This window comes from Syngnathus scovelli, chromosome 9 (assembly GCF_024217435.2).
Source record: "Syngnathus scovelli strain Florida chromosome 9, RoL_Ssco_1.2, whole genome shotgun sequence".
NCBI lineage: Eukaryota > Metazoa > Chordata > Actinopteri > Syngnathiformes > Syngnathidae > Syngnathus > Syngnathus scovelli.
In genome coordinates, this window is record NC_090855.1 from 2,958,385 (window position 1) to 2,976,861 (window position 18,477).

General features: G+C 44.7%; 2 protein-coding genes across 2 annotated transcripts; one reads left to right on the plus strand and one right to left on the minus strand.

Moving 5' to 3' along the window:
- Positions 1-1,660: 1,660 nt before the first annotated feature.
- she (Src homology 2 domain containing E) lies at positions 1,661-8,089 on the minus strand. Its single transcript, XM_049730967.2, has 6 exons — positions 7,191-8,089; positions 6,478-6,604; positions 4,913-5,176; positions 4,416-4,737; positions 3,280-3,399; positions 1,661-2,512 (listed from the first exon to the last, which is right to left on the minus strand). Exons 1-6 carry the CDS (start codon positions 7,641-7,643, stop codon positions 2,317-2,319), a joined length of 1,482 nt encoding a protein of 493 aa, XP_049586924.1. The 5' UTR covers positions 7,644-8,089; the 3' UTR covers positions 1,661-2,316.
- A 679-nt stretch (positions 8,090-8,768) lies between these two features.
- Positions 8,769-17,704, plus strand: LOC125975346 (cingulin). The gene is made up of 20 exons (XM_049730796.2): positions 8,769-8,940; positions 11,369-12,131; positions 12,210-12,301; positions 12,435-12,504; positions 12,589-12,681; positions 13,042-13,163; positions 13,237-13,348; positions 13,412-13,624; positions 13,698-13,846; positions 14,099-14,219; positions 14,298-14,510; positions 14,580-14,801; positions 14,872-15,120; positions 15,420-15,590; positions 15,664-15,825; positions 15,903-16,076; positions 16,141-16,259; positions 16,334-16,442; positions 16,523-16,686; positions 17,099-17,704. The coding sequence occupies exons 2-20, from the start codon at positions 11,376-11,378 to the stop codon at positions 17,232-17,234; spliced, it is 3,447 nt and encodes a 1,148-aa protein (XP_049586753.1). The 5' UTR covers positions 8,769-8,940; positions 11,369-11,375; the 3' UTR covers positions 17,235-17,704.
- Positions 17,705-18,477: the final 773 nt, after the last annotated feature.

Genomic DNA, 18,477 nt, shown 5'->3' on the forward strand with positions numbered 1-18,477 from the left:
TTCACCTTGACTGTTACATTACTTCCAGATAACGCACGTATAGACGGGTGCGCGCGCGTAAATGCGCACGGCCCCGCTTTGGCTGTAACGTCTTCCCTTCTCGTGCTATCTTTATCCACACTTCCTTCCCTCTTGCCCGCTCCTGTGCGGTGAATGAGCTGACCTGACAGTGCTCCTCCCCAGCACTGAGTGCTGCTGTGAGTCTCTCGCTGAATTATTTAAAAGCTGGGACCCCCACGAGTGCTTGTCTTCCCCCAACACCCTCCCTCCCTCCCTCCCTTCTCCGCTCTGTCCCTTTTTCTTCTCTCGCTGTCACTCCGTCCGCGCGCATCGTGCTAATCTTATTGGTCCGTCGATGAAAGTAAACAGCATCCAATTTATTGAGTGGGTTTATAAAAGTGCTATCGCGGATTAACTAACAGCATTCATGCTAAAAGAGTCTGATTTAGTGATTTGCATGCGCAAAAAAACAGCCCAAAATTGATTGCGCGCGCAAATACCCGCGGTTTATCTGCGAAGATTGCAAACGCGCTAAATTGTTTTACAGTGGCAAAATATTAATTAGCACTTCTGAAGTTTCTAAAAGTTTTTTCCCAATTTTTGCACGGCTTGGTCGTTTTAACACACTGTAACGATTGTTACCGAAACAATAGTGCAGCAATAAACCCAATCTGAGCAGTGGATTGAGGACGACATAATGCGCGCGGCCTATTCCCGCGGGGGGGGGCTCTTGTTTGCTGTGACCTACTTCGTGGCTTTTAATTAGGCGGGCTGACCACAAGGCGTTACACAGATGGGAAGGAGAGGTGACGCTTCATCCGGGGTGTCTGTTTGTTGTGTAACATTCCAGACCCGCCCGCCCGCCGGCTACAGCGGAAGAAACGCGACCGAGATTAGCGCGCGTCAAATCACGGTGAACATCCTCCAATTAGAGACGACTTCACTCCAATTGTGACGTCACACAAACGGACATGCCAAGCGCATCGCCACTCATGCAAGTCCCGGTTATTCATAGCTGTTTTTATATATCGCAGTCTGTCTCTCCCTCTCTCCCCCCCCCCCTCCCCTCCCTGAAGAGATGGCCCTACCTCACTCTCACTAATCACCATGGCAACCTGGTAATCCCTCTCTCTTTTCTGCACATACACACACATGGTTGCACACAGTCATGCAAACTCGTGTGTTTGTTGACATGAACACAAAAGACGGTTTTAAATGGTGCGAATAAGCTTCCAGCTTTGTCTTACTTGTGTTCATGTTTATGGTTATTACTCACAGATACTTTACTAGATACCTCTCACACACTACCGAAATGCTCTCATGCATATTTCCGAAAATATTCACTATTGAGATTTTTTTTACTGATATAGAAATATTATAAATATATATATAAATATAATAAATCACTGCAATATTGAAATATTATATGCTTTTGTTTACAAGTGCAATATTTTTTTAAATATTATGGCATTACAGTATGTGAGCAAAAAAAAAAAAAAAATCATTGGTGTGCGTGACAACATTTAATTGCGCACGTGAGCAGTAATGCTGAATTATGTCCCTAACGGCCTTGCATGTATGTGCATCTGTAATTGATTACATACACGGCTTAGCGGTTTCATTTTCGTTTCGCCTTTGCTCGTCTATTAATAACACACGGTGACAAAATGCAACTTTATTTACTGGGTATATGCTTACAACAAGAATATAACAGCCTTCATCACAATTGGGGGGGGCTGATAATCAGTCACATCATACAGGCATCATAGAAGGACTGGGAAAAATGTAAAAAAAAAAAAAAAAAGCCCAAAATGTTTAATCCGCAAATGCTCATAATCATAAACATGTCTTTGTAAATTTAGCCTGGCACTCGGAGCACTTAAAAAGGCAAACTAATGGGAAGGAGCTTTTTCATCAGCAAAAGGCCGAATATTCATATCACAGTCTCGCTTTTATTCGCACGCCTCAGCATTTTTTGGCAATTGTGCCGACTCGCAAGATTACGACCACCTTAACCCTTCCGAGGCATCTAATCACTCCTAAAACTCTTCCTCTTGACATCCAGATTGGCTGGCAAACGAGCCTCATTTTCAGGACGGATCAATACGTTGACTGACAGGCGCGGATGGACGAATGGCTATACTCCAATCACTCGTATTGATCTTACAAAGCCAATCTAATTGTCTGGCATTGCTCTTGATCGTGTCAGCACCTCTTGGTAAAGCCGACAGCTTGACGTTAACCCCCCCCCCCCGCCTTTCGAATAAAATGGTACATTCCTCAGCAGCACATCTTTGAGTAAACGTATCACGCCGGTTACAAATACGACCTTTGCACGGCGTGCTGCAGGGTCATGTGCTCGGCCCCGGTGAAAGGAAGTCTGTGCGAGCGGTAGTGATGCACCAGTTCAGGGATGCTGCTGAAGACGCAGCTACTCTGATCCAGAGTGTAACCCAGACCCTTGCTGCTCTTGGTTTGGGCCACGATGATGTGCACGCAGCTCTGACTGGTCCTGATATACGACAAGAAGGCAATAGCGTCAGCTCAAAGAGAAATGGAGTCGGGAAATATACGCCCGGCTCGGATATGGGAATTTAAATCACTGTTATCTATACCCCGGCTAACTGATGGTGTGCAGTAGCCAAGGTTCAGTGCGTGTGTAAAGGGGGTTAATGATGAGGACTCTCAAATGAATGAGCAGCGTCGAACAAATGTGCACTGGGCTGTATGCACTCACACACACACACTCTCACACACACACGTAATGGCTCAGCTTTCAGGTTAGGTCGGGTCCGTGCTGATAGGTAGATTTACTCCATGGATGACACTTGAGGTGTCATTGGTACAAAAAAAAACTTGTATTCAGATCTTGTGTGTGTTCCATACACAAATAATTTTGTGTGCTTTGTAACCTTTGTGAACATTTTTTTTTGTTTCGTTTTAACCATTGCCTACCATCGTGTGTGAGCTACCTGCTATGCTAAGTAGCATTCATATTATTCTCCTATAATTATTTTTTCAAGATGGAAGAGATTCAATTCAAAATTGAACCATCCCCTATCCAAGAATTAAAAATAAATAAATAAATGGTACACTCCTATTATGTCATATGACAAAGTTCTCTGCGGGGGAATCAAGCACAGCATACTAGACTGCCCCCTATATGTCAAAATTGGAACTACACATCTTCATATGGATTGTATGCATTTTCTCAATTCATTTCTACACTTTAAAATGACAAAATGTAATCATCAGTGGGTCATATATCATGATACTCACTTGAGAGCGATGGAGTACTTGCTGGTTCCTGATTCGCTGTCTCTCACCAGGAAGCTGGCTTCCCTGCAGCGTTGCAGCTGAGCCTCAGCCTGCTGCCGACTCACGCTGCCATGGTACCAGCTTTCCCCGGGACGCCAAGGAGACGCCGCCACATATGGAGACAAAGTCAAGTGTCAAGAAGATGCTTGGAGTAAAGGTGAGAACACGTTAAGAGCGGCGCGGAAAAAAAGACATATTCCGCATGACTGCGTGGAAAGTCCATTAAGACACAATGTGGTGTTGACGGCAACTTAGCGGGGAACAAAATGACATTCAGTTGCTACAAATGCTGGCACGCTGCGAGCGCGTCCACCCGCCGGCTTCGTTTGATTTGAAAGGCCGTGCTTAATGAGATGGAGAGAGGCATGATGCACTTCAAGTCTCGCCACTTGCTTTAGAAGGGATTTACATAAGCCAAATTGTCAAAGGCTTTTTTATGTAATTATTATAGTGCTGCCTTCAGATAGAAGTGACTGTGATTTTTTTTGGGGGGGTGGGATGTAAGCAAAAATTGAAGTTACAGGCGCTGAACAATTAATCTGATTAAAATCCACATAGAGAATGAAATTTTAAAAATAGACTATTTTAATATATTATGTATATTTTTTTTATTTAATTTAAAAACATTTTTTATTAATTATTATTTTAGGTATAATTAAAAAAATAGACTATTTTTATATATTATGTATATTTTTTTATTTAATTTAAAATAATTTTTTATTAATTATTATTTTAGGTATAATTTAAAAAATAGACTATTTGTGTAATAGACTATGTTATGTATATTTTTTTATTTAATTAAAAAAAATATATATTATTATTTTAGATATAATTAAAAAAATAGACTATTTTTATATATTATTTCATTTAAAAACATTTTTTATTAATTATTATTTTAGATATAATTAAAAAAATAGACTATTTTTATATATTATGTATTTTTTTTCTACTGTAAATTTTTTATCTCATATTCATCTTATGATCTGACAACATCAACAAAAGGCCATGCCGTTCCAATACTTTTGGACGGGACTGTAAATCACTTGCTAAACTGCAGACTGCGTGCCAACTTAATAAATATCGATCTTGCTCCTCACCTCTGCTTGTCCAACGGCAGGCCGGGGTCCACTTTAGCCGCCTCCCCATCCAGCGGGGCGTTGGGCGAGGTAGGAGAGGGAGGTTTGTTGGGGCAGGAGGAGGGCGAGACCCTCAGGGTGGGGAACGACGGGGACGAGCTTGTTATCGGGGAAAGCTTGAGAATGGGCGACGAGGGAAAGGAAGGCGAGGAGGAGGAGGAGGACGATGAGCTGGACACTAGCGTTTTGTGCGTCCAGTTCTTCTGCCTCAAAGTTTGCTGTTGTTGTTGCTGCTGGCGACCAATCTCTTTAACGGGGGAACAATCCACAGCTTCAAACTGGGCTGCAGGAAGCCACAGACACAATATCAATAAAAGTCCATCAGCAAAGTCAACACATGTGCAGAGGATTGTTTAGCTTCCTGCGTAAAGCAAACAGATAGTACAGTGCTGACATGACTGTACAAATAAAGACCATGACACCCTTCCTTCCACGAGCGCCCGCCCAGCCCCGCCTACCTGACAGGGCTCGAACAATGTCCTCCTTCCTCCACTCCCAGGGTAGCTCGTACTCGGCGGCCGGGCGGATGTCAGACTCCGGTCGCGTGACGGGGATCCACACGCCCTCGCTGTCGCCCTCCAGTCTGCCTTCGTACGGCGTGTCGTAGATGTTGGGCGGCGGCGGCAGCGGCGGCCTGCCCTCCTCTCCCTTCCCCGTCGCTTGGCCTCGGTCGAGCAGGACGCACACTTTGAGGAGGTCCTTGGAGCCTCGGCGGCGAACCTCTGGAAAACATGAGCGCCTGTTTAGACTTTGCCTCAGTGAATACAGCCCCTGGTAGAATCGCAAGGATATAAAAAAATAAAAAAATAATAATAATAATAATTCCAAACTAAACAAAAAAAAAAAGCTAAAATCTATATAAAAAAATAAATAATAATAAAATTAAAAAAAACAGCTCCTGTTTAATTCTGCCTCAGTGAATACAGCCCTTGGTAGAAAGAATATGTAAAATAAATAAATAAAATTATAGTAATAATAATTCCAAACCAAACCAAAAAAAAAATGCAAAAATCTTTATAAAAAAACTAATAATAATAAAATTAAAAAAAAGAGCTCGGGTTTAGATTTTGCCTCAGTGAATACAGCCCCTGGTAAAATCGCAAGAATATGTAAAAATAATATTAATACCCAAAAAATAAAAGCAAAAATCTTTTAAAAAAAAATAAAAAATTCATAAAATTTTCCCTATGGGTAGATATGTGGAAAATAATTCATGGAAATATCAGAAAATATCCAAAAGTCAATTATTTGGCCTGGCACCTGAATAGAGGGGTCCAAGCAACATCATTGGGAGGTCCAGTGCCCCGGCAGCCCCCCCCCTCGCTCCGCCAGTGTACATAATATACAAACAGTCATACTTTTGTTGATTTGCATATCCATTGGACTAAATTGCCACGCTGAGCTGTAAAATATCGCCATCATATCTGCGGCTTCCTCTTCAGCTCTCCAACGGACGTGTGATTGTTCCCCTCAAGAGATTTACGACGTGCCCATGCAAACAAACACGTCCAGAGTGTAGCGACTCTGCGTGAACAAACACAATCCAGGTTGTTCTTTGTGCTGGTGACAGAGATAAAAAGATCTACGGCATCCTGCGCCGTGTCACAAGTCGGAATCCGACTTGTTTCTGCATCCACCGACAGGTAGCCTGTGTGTCTGCGCTATTGTGAGAGCAAACAATGGAGCCACAGGAAGAAAAGGTCAGCGCCGGCTCGGATTGGCCGGCGGGCCAGGCTACTTCCTGACTGCTGGGAAGTGATTTGGGGGTTTTGTTTTTGGGGTGGGCTCAAGGGATTGTTGCATTCTGTTAACACGTTAAGTGTGTGTATGTGGGGGCAGCTTCCGATATCAAGAGAATGGGGCAAAGGAAACAGAGGCAGGAGACAGGAAGTTGGAAGAGGAAGCTGCGCCCATTGTCCCTTCACAACACTGTTGCCGTAGCAACCGACAAAGGGGATGGAAGTCGGTGCGCCGCCGGAGCTCCCGCTCTCCACCAAAAAGTTTTACAACCATCCGATCTTACCTGTGATGATCACCTGGGCGTCGTAAGGCTCCATGTAACCGTCATTGACGCCAGCTCGCTCCGCCTCCCTCTGTTCTTTCGTTTTCTCCGCGTCAAAGGGATCGGCGTAGTCCTCGAGGATAATCAGCTAGAAAACACAAAAGGCACGATGGAGAGAAGATAAGCGTTGTTTGCGTGTCGGTGGGGGAGTCCCCGTTTGTCTGACAAGAGGAAATAGCGGCGCAAAGAGGTCAGACTATTATTTGATGTGACACAATGAAGGGTTCGCTGGATTGTTTTCTTTTGCTGAGGATGGAAATTGGATACTGAGCTCACCATGGGAATGGGAATAGAGTGGAAGCTCCAAAGCGGAGCACTGTCGAGTAATTTTGATTTAATTTTCGGATTGAAAATATCAATGTAAAATGTGTTAGTCAGTGACTTTTTGTTTTAAAGAAACACATTTTAATTATGCAGTGGTGCCTTGAGATAAATTAAATTGGGTTAAATTAATTCCATGACCACCCTTATATTAAATCAATGGGAATAACAAATATAAATGTGTTTTTAATTTTAAAAAAAAGTATTATATGCGAAAAAATTAAAGTTTTGCCACATTTACAAGGTGAGTGTCGTTTTATTATTGTCTACATGTGTTGCTGCACCTTCGTTTGAACCTTCAACCTTCCTTTGAGTTAACACATTTTCCAATTTCCCAAAATGAAGTCACTTACTGTTGTTTTAATAGCAGAGCGTCCACTGTCGGTGTCGGTTTTAGTCTGCTCACTTTTCTCGTTCACTTTGGGGGTCTTGTCCTGTTTGTCCACTTTGATCATCCTGCTAATGTAAGCCTGAGCCAGGCTGGTGGTCCTGGTCTGAGTCTTCTCCTCGGGCGCCTCCAATTTGTTGGAGGAGCTCTTACGATTTTTTCCAGGCGCCAGAGTTTCCCACACGGTTCCACCTGCAGAACCGGTGTTGTGGTTACGGCCCAACTCCGTAGCTGAGTTCTTCCGATTTCTCCCGGCCAGCAAAGCAGCCACTCCATTATCTTTACGCAGGGTTCCCTTCAGGCTGTCGCGGGAGAATGAAGGTTTGTGTCGTGTTTGTGGGCCTGATTCAGAGGCCGAGCGGACTCGTTCGCTGCCATTCTTCAGATTGATGGGGAAGTCTCTAAACCATTTTGCCATGATTGCCTATCTAATACCAAATCGCGCTTCAAGAACTTGACTTTAGTGCCACTAACTTTACGCACGCATTTTACGCACAGCTCAGCAACTTCTGCAATGCGTCGAAACTAATTTTTCTTTCTTTTTTGTTTGAAATGATCCGATATTATTAATATTGACCTGCACTCGCTGCGTTTAAAGCTCCCTGTCCTCCAGCTGGATGCTCCTCCTGGCGCGTCTTGGGTGTCATCGACCGGTTATTTGGGCCCTCACCTGCCCAAGTAACAACTATCCCCTTAGCTTGAAGAGAAGCCTTTCCAGAGCGAACACACGAAAAAACTGGAAGATTTTCCTGCAGCCAAGTGAAGAGCCCATTACCGGTACGTGATACGCTCCGTCCAGCTTCTCCTGCGCACGGAAAATGAGTGAGGTGACGAGGAAAGTTGTGCGCGGACTTTTTGAGAAGTCCACTTTTTTTAAGGGGATGTGGCTATTTCGAATGGGCGGGGTTAAAGGCTGAGTTTTATCTGTTGTTAGTGCAGTTAAAGATCACATGCAACATTTATTGGCATCCAGTATAAGAGCTGTCTAATAAATTCCTGAATCAAAAGTTCATTTGTTTTGATTAACCTGGACAGAGATGCATTAATCTGAATAACGGTGTTCTCAGATTGAACTTTTTATTTTTATAAAAGACTCTTCAGCGTGTGTTCCCCGATCCCCAGTTTATGTGCGTTTTTTTACAACCTACGTCCCCCATTTTATTTAATTTTTTCCAAAACTGGGCCAAAGACCCACTTGCGACTTGAATGGTCTGCGTACTAGTTTGTGGAGAAAAATAATTGCGCCATCTGCTGGTTAAAAAGGGGAAACTAAATGAGTTTCGGTTGTCTTTAGTCATCTACTGTAAGTACACTTGTTTTGAAAATGTGGTAACCGTTTTTTACGTTCATTGCGGTGCTAGTAAATTACTCACTAAGTTCCTGTAAATGTTAGTCACAATACTGTTCTATAAATCAGGTTAAATGATTGACTGTGATTTAGCCAATAGAAGGCAGGGGTTACATCTAAGACCCGCCTACATCTCACGCTGTCTATCCAATCAGATCGCTTATTCCGGAAAAAGTGGGCGGGATCATCCCATCCCAAACGAAGGTAACAGGTTGCTCCCGACGCCGCACAATGAACTTCTTTCAATATCCATTTGCGATTCTTTCCTGCGTGTTTTCGGATAAAGTGCGTGAAAATACACCGAATCATCTCGAAAAGCAACATCGCCGTCGACGCGGACGAGCAGGGGACGTGGGAAGACTACGAGGTAACTTTTTTTCTTTGTTTTTTTTTTGTGGTGCGACGTTTCTTGTCAGACAGCAGACAATCTGTCAAGACGAGTTACTTTTTGCCTGCTTTGTTTTGACGATCTTTTTTACTTTAAGTCTTTTAAAAGTCACTATTCGTCGTAATTCACGCTATTTGAGTGGTTATTTTGATTATTACTTCGCTTTGATTAAATTCCCCTGTCAAGTCAGCTCGCGCGTATAATACACACTTCCTTCCGTCTGATTTATTTTAATTGCATCAAATTCATTTAAAAACATTTAAAGATCTTTATCATAGTTTTTTTGGAAGAGGGATAAGTATGCTCACCTGTTGTCTCTTGTGGATTTGTGACGGGAAAAACTCATTAAACACAATAAATAGGTACAGCAAGTTTGTTATCGACATTACAAATTTTACAATTAATCAATAAATTCCTCGCACCATAGAAATTCATCGAGGTGGATCATTTGAAGAGTGGAAAAAATCATGGCTTGGGTCCCACGCTTATCAGTATGTGCTGAAGTGGTCAAGGAGGCAGATAGTTATATAAGTATTTAAAAAAATAATAAAAAAAGTGTAAAATAAATAAAAAATAATCATCCACGAGAGTTGTACATGAGGGAGAGTCCGTGTGGAATGTGAAAGAAGGGAGTGTGAGTATTTTATCTGATCTTAAAATAGTGTCATTCGTGTTCTGGTTTCAATGTAGCTTCCTCTTTGTTTGCGCCAATGAATGTTTTCCTTGTAAAGAAAAATAAATCGCAGTTTGTTATGGATGACAAAATGGAGAGGGGCCAGTTTGTATCTGTGAGTGACTGTTCTCTTTATACAAGTGCATTTTTGTCTTCAATTAACATCAAAATATTAATTTAATCATGCATGTTTCACTCTGATGGCTATATTGATTTAACAGGAGTCACTGTACCCTTCTTTCCGCACTTACGACAAGTGACTCATTAATGTGACATTCTCCAAGCGCTTCAAAACAATGCTGTGGTTTCTCTACGCTGAGTAAGCTCCACACCTTTTTAATGACACAATCATATTTTGGCCCATCTGAAACCAAGTTGTGAGAGTTAGTCCGGTTCCGTGAGCGTCAAAACTCTTTTGTTTTTCTTTGCAACTGAGTATCTCTTAAAGATGCACTACGGTCTTTCTATGTTTTGGTTTTATACATCCGACTTATGCTAATAATAAAGTAAAAAGAAGCATGAATTATTATGACAGATTTAACTTCCAATTAGTTTTCTGTTTTGGAACAATTTGATGGTATAGCCGAAAAATGGGATTTGCAGACAGGCAATCAATTGTCATAATGAGGTAGCTCATAATGGAACTAGCACGGGAGGTTTGTGTGTGTGTGTGTGTGTGTGTGTGTGTATTTGGCATTCTCAGAATAACTGCCCTTGTTTTCCGCCCCAAATCAGCTGGACAATAAGTCGCTCCTCACCCTTGTCCATCTCTGAGCAGCTCTTCCTCAATGTCAAAGCTGGGATGATGGAGTAGATATGAACTCCCATCAATTTCTACTTTTAACACTCACCGGCGCTGTCTTGTCATGTTTCTTTATTCGGTCGGTCAACGCGTTTGTTCGACCTTGCCGCAAAGACGGAGCGGCTGCAGAATTTGTGCTCGGCTGCACAAACGCGATGCGACGCCGCTTCCCCTGCAGCTCCCACAGGGCGGAAAAGAAATCGACTAACTGTGCACTAAATGTGATGATGCAAAGTCACACCGCAGCCACTTAGAAAGTCTCAAAGGTCTTTCGTGCGTTTTCGAAAATTATTTCCCTCCTGACAAACTTTCTCTAAAGTCATGCAGCGTTTGCAGTTTTTGATACCACCAGTAAAATATCACATTTTAATAAAAAAAAAAAAATCTGTCTCGTTAAACCACCGCACTCTAGCGCCAACTACTGATGAGGAGGATTCCCTCAGCGTCATTTTTCTTTTGAACCTAATATCATTGGCTGGTATCGGCATCCTTCATGAGTACCCGATACCTGAAATTGGAAAATGGACGACAAATATTTTGCTTTTGTTCTTGTCCGTAAAGGTTGTCTGAAGGGACAACGCTCAAATGTGTGTGTGGCCTAGTTGCTCTGCTCAGGCGAAAGTGATACAAGGGTGTGTGCTTTCAGGTTAATCACTAATGCGGGGCAGCGAGGACAAAGTCCGCACAGGCAAGTGGTAGAAGTATGAACTTTGTATCCTTTAGCTGCTGTTTGCAAAGCCAAGTTTGGACTTTTCAGGCTTGCTGGCGAGCGAGGTATTTTTGATTTGAAAGCTTCTCGGCGCAAAATGGTCGCTGAAGAAAAAGTGTTTTTATTGTTTTAGCCACAATAAATCACTAGTCTAAGATAATTGGTCAATTAAGAAACAAAATCCACCAATCAGACTTGACGTGTCATTTTCTGTTCTCGCCAGTGTTGCCATGATGAACACATCATCCTCCGGCCGGAGGACTCCGGTGGACCACAGCGTCCAGATCCGCTTCATCAATGACCTGCGTGACTCCCGAGGGCAACCGGGGTCTCAACCCAAGCCCAAGTCGCAGAACTCCTCCAAGTACGGCGTGGCGGTGCGGGTGCAGGGCATCGCCGGGCAGCCGTACGTGGTCCTGAAAGATGGCAAGAAGGGCGACTCGTACGGGGTTCAGCTCAGGACTCAGGACAATTCGGGCTACAGTAGCCTCCCTCGCAGGAAGGAGAGGGGCGAGCTCGCCGTGCAGGGGGTGGATGATGGAGGGGCGCTCCGCCGGGCCCAATCTCACGGATCGCTCCTGGAAAGAGACGGGGAGGGAGGGGCCGGCCATCAGGAGTTTCAGCTGTCTAGACCTCCGGGGGATGGCAAATCCGGCAGCTATGGCAACCTGGACAGCGGGCTGGGAGTTCGAGGAGAAAGAGAAGCGGCCCACCATACGTGGGAGGGTTCACGAGTGAACGGCTCAGTGGGGTCACAGAGCGAGAGACGGAACTTCTCCAGCCCGCCTCGGCAGGCACCCACCGCCAATAGGTTTGACCACGGCAGGGGCGGACGTCAGCAGATGGCCTCGTCGCCTTCCCGGGAATCCCGCGGCGCCGTCAACCACTACGCCTCGACTCAAAGCAGCCCGGGACGCGGCCAGAACGCTCCCGCTCATCAGCAGCCGTCGGCAGGCAGATATGTTGCCGTGGAGACGGAGCCACGAGTAAGAGTGACCTTTGTCAAGGGGGGCTGGATTTTTCACTCAGATTTTTTTTATACATTTTTTTCTTCTCTGCTTAAGGTGACCCCTGACCTTTTGCTGGACCAGAGTGCTGAGATGAGCAGAGAGGAGGAACAGATCATGCAGACTATTTATAGCATCCTCAGAGAAGGGTACACACCTTCATTCCTTTACTCCTCTTATAAAATGAACATTTCCTTCCTTCCTTCCTTCCTTCCTTCCTAAACCTCATCTATCCATCTTTCCTTCACTCGTTGATTCTCTCACTCTTCTTTCTTCACCCAGGACCAACGAGAGTGACGTTACCATCAAGCACAAAGTCAAGATCATCTGTCAGAGGATTCAGAACCTTCAGGTCTGCTAACCCCCCCCCCCTACTTATCGTACGTTCACTTCCATCAGTCTAAGAGTTAACAAATCTCACATTTGCCTTCACCAGCATAAAGACGCGTCCTTGGATTCGACGAGAGAAAAGAGAGAGCTGGAGCGGAAGGTGGCAGAGCTGCAGAGTGCCCTGCAAGAGGAGCGAAGGGTAGGTGGAGCACGCACTCCAAGGCACTCCATCGAGGTCTTGAAATAACGAGTGGCATTCCGCTTCAAGTGTTTATGCCTTCGAAACAATCAGGAGGACTCGCTATCCTGCCGAGTGCGCTTCAAATTAATGCTCGGCTTAAGCCGATAAATCCTCGGCGCTAGTCGGAGGTGCGCGCACACACAAGAATTTAACTTCATTACATATTGTCTGAAGGAACTTGGAGCCCATAATAACTTAATCCCTTTTTCCGTATTGATCTCTGAGTAATTGCCAGCAGCTTGGAGCTCATTGTTTACGCTTGGCGGCCATCTTGGTCCAGCGTTGTCATTAATTTCTCATGGGCGCTTTTGTGCGTAGGGATCCCTCGGTCGATCCGATAAAGCTTTGAAAGATGAGCTGGAGTCCTGCTTGGATGCAAATCTGCAATTGGAGGAAACCTTGGCTTGGAAGAAGAAAGAACTCCATGAAACACAGTCTGAGTGAGGAACAGAATATTCATGCATGGAGGAGAAAAATATTTCTGGTTTGAATTTGACGAGCCTTCCCCCGCAGACTGACGCAGCTACGAATAGAACGAGAGAACGCCGAAGCTCGCTCCAGAACGATGGAGGACCAACTATCCGAACTCCAAGATGAACTGAGAAGAGAGAACGTCAACAGAACAGTACGACTAATCAGTTACGGCTGACCCTGACGGGAAATTTTGAGATCCGCCGTCTCCCGGCAGGACGTGGCCACAATGGAAGCGGAGATGCTGGAGGTGTGTCACCTGAAGCAGAAGCTGGAGGAGACGCTACGGCAGCGCGAGAGGGAGCTGACGGCCCTGAAGGGAGCCCTGAAGGCCGAGGTGGCCACGCACGACAAGGAGATCGAAGCGCTCCGAGAGCAGTACAACGCCGACGTGGAGAAACTGAGGAGCAGCATGGAGCAGGTGTCGCAGGTATGCGACTTATTGATTTTTGTCTGGTGATTGAGTTTTCTCGTCTGAGGACCACCGTGTAATCTTCTCGCAGTCTCACGCCGGGATCGAGGCCGAGCGCTTGCGTATCAATTCGTCGGTTCGTACGCTGCAGCAGCAGTTGGAGGACTGCAGGGACGAAAGCAGCCACTGGATGGAGCAGTTTCACAACACCAGGGATGAACTGCGCTCCACAAAACAAGAGTAAGAGATTATTATTTATTTTTTTATTTTTTTTTAATACTAGTTTTCAGCGTACCTTTTGCTCTCCGAGAAAACACTTATGGCACTGATGGATTTTTTTTTTTTGTATTTTAATTTCTGTATCTTTGTTTTCCTCCTCAATGTATTTTTTTTTTTTTTTTGTCAGAGAGCCACCCAGCAGAAGTAAAACAGCGTGAGAGTTGCTAGTTTATTGTGTGTGTAGATATTTAATTTTGTGTATTCACATTTAAGACTCCTTCAAACCCGACTGGAGAAAGAGGAGAGTGAGGAGGAGCTGAAGGAACTCCAGGACAAAGTCAACGCTATGAAACAGAAGATGCCGGACCGCAACCAAACGCAGACCCTCAACCAGGTGCCGGAGCGCACTCACACATTTGAGAAAATCTAAAAAGACAACTAAAACCATTTTGTTCCTCACGACGTCGTGCAGGAGCTTGAGCGGCGCAGCGCCGACCTGCAGAAGGCAAAATCCGACCTGGAGAAGCAAAAGACGGAATCCGACAAGAAGGTGATGGAGATGATCGCCGTCAAAAAAGCTCACCAGGAGCAAGAGGCAGAACTCAAATACGAGATTGACCGGCTGAAGAACCAGTTGCAGAGGGCCAAGGATGACTATGCCAAGGCTCAGGAGAAAAACAAAAAGGTTCAACCCAAAAGAATGACCGCATGTTTTGTTTGGCACAATATCAAGCGTTTCCGTTCTTATCTCCAGCTGCCAGACCCGACCACTATCTCAGAACTGGAGCAAAAGCTCAGTGAAACGCAAACTGAAGCCAGCCAGCTCAAAGAAAAACTCTCAGCGGCCGAGGACGAACTGGAGGCCAGTAAAGCCCGTCTAAGCAGATCTCAGGCGGACCTGAAGTCTTTAGAAGATGCCCAGAAGGAGCAGACCGAGTCCCAAACACGTCTCAAAGAAAAAGTGTCTCGGTTAGAGGTAAGATTTCCTCCTTGTAGCCTAAAATCAATTAGGATGATTGATCTGATCTGGGCCACGCTGTCTTCAGGCTCAACTCCTGACCAGCAATGCACAGAGCTCGGAGGCCGAGCTGGCCCTCCACAACGAGGTGAGGGGCCTGAGAACCGAGCTGGATGAGGCCAAGCGAAAAGCCTCCCGCCTGACACAGGAGCACCGGGAGCTCAGCCAGCGTGCGGACGATGCTGAGAAAGAGAAGGAGGCTCTCAAGCAGAACGTCAGCCACATTGAGGAGATCAGACAGCAGCAGGCCAGAGCGCTGGAGAAAATCAACAAAGAGGTAAGAAGGACGCTGCCCCCTTGTGGTCATTTTTCAATCTGGGCCTAAAAATTCAAAGAATATAAAAATGTCATTCATTTAAATTAAATTATTGTTTGTCTTACTTTATAGAATTTTTAAAAAATTAAAAAAATATATTAAACATTTTTTTTTTAAATTTAAAGTAATGTTGGTTATTTTTATTTATTATTATCTTTATTTATTTTTGTCTCTGTCTGCCATATTTTTTGGCCATATTTTTCTTCTCCTTCTTTTATTCCTGCTTTGCCCTTCAACTCCCCCTCTTGTCTCGCTGTCAGTTCGAGTCCCTCACCGTGTCGTCGCGAAGCGAAGTGCAGAGTCTCAAGGTTCAACTGGAGGAGCAACGAGAGCGCGCCCGCAAGGAAATACACGAGGTGCAACGTCACGGCAGCGACGCTCAAACCGAGCTAGACATAAGTCAGACAAATCTCAGGCGACTGGAGGAAGAGGTGGGCGACATCAAAGCGTGATGAAGAGCGAGTTTGACGTGAGCGTGCCTAACACGACCGCGACTCCGTGTAGCTGTCGCGACAGAAGAAGGAGCTCCTGCTCGCGTGCGAGGAGAGGGACAACCACCAGCTGGATAAAGAGATGCTCACCAACAGATTGCGCCACCTGGAGGGGGCCGTGGAGGCGGGCAAGAACGGCCTCAACGAGAAGACCAGGGAGACTCGGATCCTGGAGGTAAAACGGGTTGGTTTTGGGACGCGAGTGGAATAATTGAGAGAAAACGAGACGTGACCTCCTCCTTACCTTTTCAGGACAAGTTGAAGCGTTTCGAGCTGGATCTGGAGGAGGAGAGGAGCAGCACGGAGATGTTGACAGAGCGCGTGTCCAGAAGCAGAGACCAGATTGAACAGCTGCGTGCTGAGCTCATGCAGGAACGCTCGGCCAAACAGGACCTGGAGCTGGACAAGAACTCCATGGAGAGACATGTGAGATCCAAAATTCTTCCTTTGGGTTTTTGATGCGTGTTCTGATTTGTTTACGTGGTCACAGCTGAAGGAATTGAAGGGCCGTCTCGCCGACATGGAGGGTCAGTCTCGCTCGTCGGCCGGGGCCTCTCAGCTGGAAAGCAAAATCCAGGAGCTTGAGGAACAGCTTCGCACTGAAGACAGGTATCTAAGTTTATATATCCTTTAACTACACCTTCTGCCAGGCAAGTTTTTTTTAAATGTGTCCATATCTGAAGGGAGAAGAACTCCATTTTGGCTAGCCAGCGCCGTCTGGAGAGGAAGCTTAAAGAGTTGAACATGGTGATGGACGAGGAGAGAGAAACGCATACTAATCAGAAGGACCAGGTCGGCACGTTCTCAACTATAACCACCACTTCCGACGCAGTGGACAAGCGCTCACCCCTCCCCCTTTTGCTTCCTTGCAGCTTACTCTAAAAGTGAAGGCCCTGAAGAGGCAGGTGGACGAGAGCGAGACCGAGTTGGAGAGGATCGACACGCTGAGGAGGAAAGCTCAGAGAGACATGGAGGAGCAGACGGAGCTGAAAGAAGCCTTGCAGGCGCGGGTCACCGCTTTGGAAACGGAATTGAAGTAAGCCCCGCCCCCATATTTATTTTTTGCTTCTTCACTTACTAGCGGGTGTGTTAAACAGCACCTCTTTGCGTCACGAGAAGGTGCATTCCGATGTACACACTCCTCACACACCTAGATGACGCTTTTGATGCGTGTGATTTATTTCACAATGCACTTAAGATTAAACAGCACGTGCAAATAAGTTGCATGACTCAGGAAGCCTCAGGCCCCATTTCCTGGATCATGCTCAAGTGCAGTTCCCTCCCACGGCCACCAGAGGGAGCCATATCACCTCCCTGATAATAATAATGAATCAGATTAGGTCGCATAAAATGAGAAGGGTCACATTTGAGTGAAGATTAAAGAAATGATCCAGCAGGTGAATTTGGAGTCTAAATAAAACAAAAATGAATTTTTTTGCCTGTTGCAGACGCAAAACCACAGCCAGCATGCGTCCCGCTTTGGATTCATCCGCTCTCAGCTCAGACGACGACGACAGCGTTTACGAATCGTCCATCATCGCCGCCATCCTCACCGACAGCAACCTCCAGACCAGCGCCTGTTGAAAGCGGCGTAGCACACCTTTTAGACGAGTTGGCACTCATGGTACAGCTGGGAGTGTTATTAAGGTTAGTGAGGTGAATTGAAGGAAGCTCCACTTCCTCCAGGTGGTTTCCTTCTCAGTGTACATGTGCAGGCAATATTTGGTACTGACTGAAAATGAACCAGCTGGTGCTACAATCTTTCTATGCAACCTTTTACATAAAGTCACAGAATATATCATGCCTTAAGAAATAATAATCAGGACAATTTCTGTACTTAACATGCCTGTTTTTAATTTTCAGAGTCTTCATTTTGTATCTAGTTTGAACAAATTAGCACTACAATTTATTTTATATGGCAAAGTAAGTAAAATGGGATTTTAACTGGTTTGTACTTGGACAAATATTTCACAAGTTTGATGTCTTTTGTATTGCCTTTAGAAAAAATAATAATAATCTTCATTCATTAAACATGTTTTGGCCTTTTTTCATGATGTCATAGCAGTCATTGTGTTTATTTTGGGACATTTTTTTCATATTTGCGGTAAGAATCACACATTTCCCAAGAGGACTCACTCCCATGAGAGATGTGTGTGCAAGCTTTTTAGGAAGTGCTCAATGACGATGCACGAAAAAAAAAAAGTTCAAGCGTGTGGCAGCAAGATTGACAATTTCTGGAATTAGGCCCTCCATTTTGTTTTCGGGCACTGCCCATAGGGAACATAATCAATCTTTATCACCAATATTTTGAAGAATTTGTTGGGTTTAATTAAAAAAATTAAATGAATTAAATACATATATTTATTTAAAATGTATTTATTATTTACTGTAAATAAAAATAAAGTAATTAAATTAAATTAAATTAAAAAATTATTTTGAGGACCCCCCTGAGATATCCTTAGCCGCCCCCTGCCCCCTTAAGAAAAAAGTCCCAGCTCCGCCAGTGCATGCATTTTCAGGGCATCATTCAAAATTCACCTACTCGCTGTCTTTTTCTACAGAACCGATTTGATTGAGATATTCTGTGGAACCTTTTGACTCACGCATTCCACACGCTTAGTCATAAATATTGATGTACACTCCTCACCCAGGTGTCAAATGATGGATTATATTTTACCTCATCCATGTTTAACCAGGCTTATCTGTCAATGTGTTTCCTCGCTACTGCCCTGAGGTGTTGTTGGATTCTCTCATGTCCTGCTGCAGGATTGTTTCTGTTTGTGATGATTGGTAAACACATTCTCAAAAGAGCCCCTCATAATGAAAC

Bases quoted from the DNA above. Each gene is read 5' to 3' on its own strand.
- she (XM_049730967.2), bottom strand. From the start codon at position 7,643: ATGGCAAAATGGTTTAGAGACTTCCCCATCAATCTGAAGAATGGCAGC. The intron at 4,738-4,912 runs GTAGGCGGGGCT...GGCTTCCTGCAG, and splicing joins CATTGTTCGAGCCCTGTCAG to CCCAGTTTGAAGCTGTGGAT. The intron at 2,513-3,279 runs GTGAGTATCATG...GTCGTATATCAG, and splicing joins AAGTACTCCATCGCTCTCAA to GACCAGTCAGAGCTGCGTGC.
- LOC125975346 (XM_049730796.2), top strand. From the start codon at position 11,376: ATGATGAACACATCATCCTCCGGCCGGAGGACTCCGGTGGACCACAGC. The intron at 15,591-15,663 runs GTGGGCGACATC...GACTCCGTGTAG, and splicing joins TCAGGCGACTGGAGGAAGAG to CTGTCGCGACAGAAGAAGGA. The intron at 16,077-16,140 runs GTGAGATCCAAA...ACGTGGTCACAG, and splicing joins AGAACTCCATGGAGAGACAT to CTGAAGGAATTGAAGGGCCG.